A 4,371-nucleotide genomic window follows, 5' to 3' on the forward strand; every position below is an offset into this window, starting at 1 on the left:
AAACATAAAAACTCCATCTCTTTTACCTTGAGGGGTCAAAGTCCTGCAGCAAGAAGTAGGATATAAGAGTGGACAGGATGATGGAGAGTGATGTAGCAAAGCCTTTCAGGATGTTGTCTGCATATTTAATGACAGCTGCTATGACCAGACCACCCAGCGCCTGAAGAAACAACAAACACACAGATGCAGATGGACAGAGGCGCGACCTGAAGGGGCCAACACTCTTTTTCAAAAGGTAGACAAGTTTATGGGAAAATATCCCATCACATCTGTTGATAGAGATAAAGGGTTACCTGCAGGGCTACGACGGTCCAGGTGACTGTGTTGTATCCCTGAAACATCCCCGACTCCCTGACCCTCTCTCCATCATAAGCTAGCATCCCGAAAAGACCAAACACCAGGCCAAACATCCCTGAGAGTTTAAAACAAGAACACGACACATTATCAATGAATTAAATGCAATTCATAAACTTGCCCCTTATCTCAAATTTCCTCATGTTTAAAAACAAAAACTGTTAAAAGTTATAAGCATCTCATCTCTGGCGCCCCCTTGTGTTTGACCTGCACTACAATCTTTCTATAACCTTCGATTTAATAGATAAAAAAAGAGAATTTGAAGATGACGAGTCTCCAATCATTCACAACAATCTAATATTACTATAATTGCAGCTCTGAGCCTAAATAATAAATAAATACTATAAATATTCACAGTTAAACAAACCTAGATTTTCTCATGTCTGAAAAATCAAAGGTTTCATCAGACATGCTAACTATGCCCAGCGCTTAGCATTGACCCAAACGGTGCAGAGGATGTGTGCAAAATGTTCCTGTGGTCGTTTACTTCAAATTATAGATCAAACTTTTAGTTTTTATTAAAAATGTCCTAAAAAGGTGGAGTTTAAGATAGAAGCTGAAATGCATATTTCATGTATCACGTTTAGTTAAGATATTTGCTAAAAGAAACAGATCTTGTTAGGCGGAATCAGTCATGTTAAAGCTCTGAGTTCAAATGAAAAAAATGAACTCCTCCACATTATAGTGCCCCCTAGTGTTGGGTTGATTATTTTCCCAAATTGAGGAAACTACTTCTGGATCAGGCTTCTAAACTTAGAAGGTATTTTATTGGATAGATCTCTTCAAAGTCTGTCCAAGTAAGACTTGGCTAACTAGAAACAACTTGCTCATGCATAGCATTCCATTTTTTTAAATGAAACTATTGTTTCAATATTTACAAAAGTTAAGTTAAAAACAGACTTAAACTCTGGGCTAAAGCTTAATATCATTTAATGATGAACTGAAAAAAAAAACAAGGTTTTAATGTCATGATTTCAATTCCTTAATCACACAACTAGGTCCCCTGCTAGTGTAGAAAAGTGAACTTCAGTTAGCGTTTAAAAGGAAAAAGAGATCATGTTAATAATTGGCAATCGCAACAGGATTTTTGACATCCAGCTTGGACCTTTATGGTTGAAGGTTGCTTAAAGCTAACAAGTCAATGGTAAACAGGATAATTGGGGAGCATTAAAGTACATTTAACAGGATACAAATATAGGTAGTTGAGGCCTTATGGCCTGAAGGGAGAAAAACACAGTCAGCTGTTTAATGTTTAATGCAGGTGAAAAAGCTTTGAGCTCAGAGGAGGAGTCACAGGAGACAGAGCGCATGCCTCACACGTTCCCGAGGTAAAAATAAACCCAACAGGAACATCTGTTTTCACAGAAATTCATAGAAGGCGAGAAAAAAAAGCTGTTTTTGTTCTAACTTCTAAGCCTCTGTAATGATCCATGCTCATTTCTCCCTTTACAGCCAAACGTACAGCTTCACTCACCGAGCTGGATGTTGCGGACCCACACGCTCTGTTTGCTCTCCTTCAGGATCTTCTCAAAGTAGACCCCTGCAAAGCCGCTAGAGCAGCACGCCACCAGAACTGCTGTGACCCCGACGAACTGGGAGCCTGCAGAGTGGGCCTCCTTCTCTGGGGCCGCCGTGGAGTCAGAGGGCCACTGTGAGCACAGATAGAAAACAGTTTAACTTTAGCCTTTTATATATATATATATATATATATATATATATATATATATATATATATATATATATATATATATATATATTCATGATGAATATAAAGTTTGAAATATGAAAACTGACAACTTTATTTTACAGTATTCTGAAGTGAGTCAGGGGTGTGGCTGTGCTTCTGAACAAACATTCCCTACAAACGTGTTAAATCCTCTAGAATGAATGGAGAGAAAAGCAGGAGGGATTATCCTTTGACTCAGGTTGATTGACGACACCAAACCCAACTGGTTTTCAGTAATAGCCCAGTTTGTATCGCACATGTAAAACAACTCTTTATATTCGCAGTAAATTGGATTTACACCTGGGGTCTGAAATTCATACGTCTGCATCTTCACAGTTTTGCTGAGCTGTGAGAAAATTGTTTCCTGCGCACTACATGCTGCCGTAAGCCAGAAAAAGGAGGAGACACACGCTCAGAAAAAAACAGGGAGATGGTGAGCAGTGGCTCTCAAAGTATTGCTTATTTGCCCGAGGTTAGACCTAGATATAAATATGAATATGAAAAATGACAACCAAACAACAACTGCGTTTCTTTTTCTTTTTCATTGAATTTGGAATCAAATTGAGGTGATGATGATCAGTCATTTTCCTGCCCTCGAATCTTCATAAAATAAGCTGAGCAGGAAAAGGTTAATTCCTCTCAACACTTTTCTGAATTGTTTTAAAAGGCTACAATGTTCATCTTATAAGATCATAGGCTTCATAAAAGTAAAAACTTATACATTGTCATTTTTCTTCTGCGTGTGTGTTTTCCTAAAAGCCACCAAAACTCTACTTGATAAAAACCTCTGAACTTCAAGTCTTTAACTTTTTACTTAAAAAGCAGAAGTTTAGTAGACAATTATCTTTATTATTTCTATGTAATCAAAAGGTTTATTCAAATATTAGAGAGAGGGCCCAAAAAAAATATATGGAAAATAAAGATCCAGCTCTCAAAAAAATAAAGGAACATGTGTTGTATGACTATTAGTTTATTGTTACACTGTTTTTATGCAATAAATCTCCCACCTTCAGACTTTATTATCCTCTAATGGTGTAATACTTTGTAAGAGAAATGCATTTGTTGGCTGAACACCACGGTTTGCATCTATAATGGTTGATTCTGGTTGTTTTTTTATTAGACTGGATGATTAAACTTTAACACAACAACTTTTTAATAGAAACAATTTACGATGCTTCCTCCAGCAACACCTACTTGGAAAGTTTTTCTTGGATTCAACCCAGAAATGTTGCACAGTATTGCCAAGAAGTATTGCTACAACAAAGCTTTCTTGCAAAAAGTTACGTTGTATTACGGTAACACTTCCAGCTCTGACATTTTTCCGTAAATGCTTCACTCTCGCTAAAATTAGCAAATATAGAACAAAATAAGTTTTTTCCCTTGCTTAAAAGTCAGTGTCATAAAGATGCAAATTGCTGAATCTGAAGCAACATCTTTCGGCTTTATTTAAGCAAACTAAAACTGGACAGTATACCCAACCTGCACGAGAGCCACTCCAGCCATTAGGATCAGCAGGGAGAGCCACTGGTAGACCCCCAGCCTGCGGCCCAGCATGGACACAGAGAATAGGGCTGTGGTCAAGATCTTCAGCTGATACGTCACCTGAATTAAAAAAAAAACACAGAGGAATGAAGTTAGTATAAAACCCCTAGATGCATTTATCCATCCCATTATCTGTTGGTTATACCTGGTAGGTCGCAGCGTCCAGGTTGGACAGTGCAACGTACAGCAGGTTGTTCTGCAGTGTGTAGATCCCAGAGGGGATGGCCAGCTTCAGCGTCTCTATGGGTTTATGGAGGATTTCCTGACGTAAGATGCTGTTCAGAGCTCGCATACTGTAACCTGGACATGGACAGTGGAACAGGGAGAGCCATTAAAATGCCATCTTTATACAGATCCAACAGCTGTGCTGGGTTGGCAACAGCGAGGGGACCAGTACTTTGGTGCAGCACAAGCTGCGCCGCAGTTTTCAAACAGTGAGACAATCTGTCATTTCTCCATCAATCTCTGCATTATGATGGAGGGATGATTGAGTTTGCTTCAAATCTAAGAAATTTCCAGCCGCTGTTAAAAAAAAGTGAATTTAGAGCGAATACCTTTTAACCAGAGCTGATGTTCTCTGACAAAAGCAAACATCAGTTATTTCTGGAAATGTTTACTTCCTAATACAAATCCTGCAAAGCTTCTAACATCTTAGAGTAAAATTAGGAGTGTCATTTATATCAACTACAATGAATATTTCTCATTTAAATATATTTTATATATCTATTTTAAGTTTAAAAGGTTATTTC

The 4,371-nt window shown here is 38.0% G+C and overlaps 1 protein-coding gene across 1 annotated transcript in view; it reads right to left on the bottom strand.

The window, feature by feature from the left end:
- The window catches only part of slc35a3 (solute carrier family 35 (UDP-N-acetylglucosamine (UDP-GlcNAc) transporter), member A3), a 13,362-nt gene that overhangs the window by 6,577 nt on the left and 2,414 nt on the right, over positions 1–4,371 (bottom strand). The window contains exons 3-7 of the mRNA XM_015382639.1: positions 3,768–3,930; positions 3,560–3,682; positions 1,829–2,003; positions 294–412; positions 27–160 (exon numbers count right to left, since the gene is read on the bottom strand). Coding sequence (XP_015238125.1) covers positions 27–160; positions 294–412; positions 1,829–2,003; positions 3,560–3,682; positions 3,768–3,930 — 714 coding nt within the window. The remainder of the gene's footprint in view (positions 1–26; positions 161–293; positions 413–1,828; positions 2,004–3,559; positions 3,683–3,767; positions 3,931–4,371) is intronic.

This window comes from Cyprinodon variegatus, unplaced genomic scaffold (assembly GCF_000732505.1).
Source record: "Cyprinodon variegatus isolate N-32 unplaced genomic scaffold, C_variegatus-1.0 Scaffold261, whole genome shotgun sequence".
Classification (NCBI taxonomy): domain Eukaryota; kingdom Metazoa; phylum Chordata; class Actinopteri; order Cyprinodontiformes; family Cyprinodontidae; genus Cyprinodon; species Cyprinodon variegatus.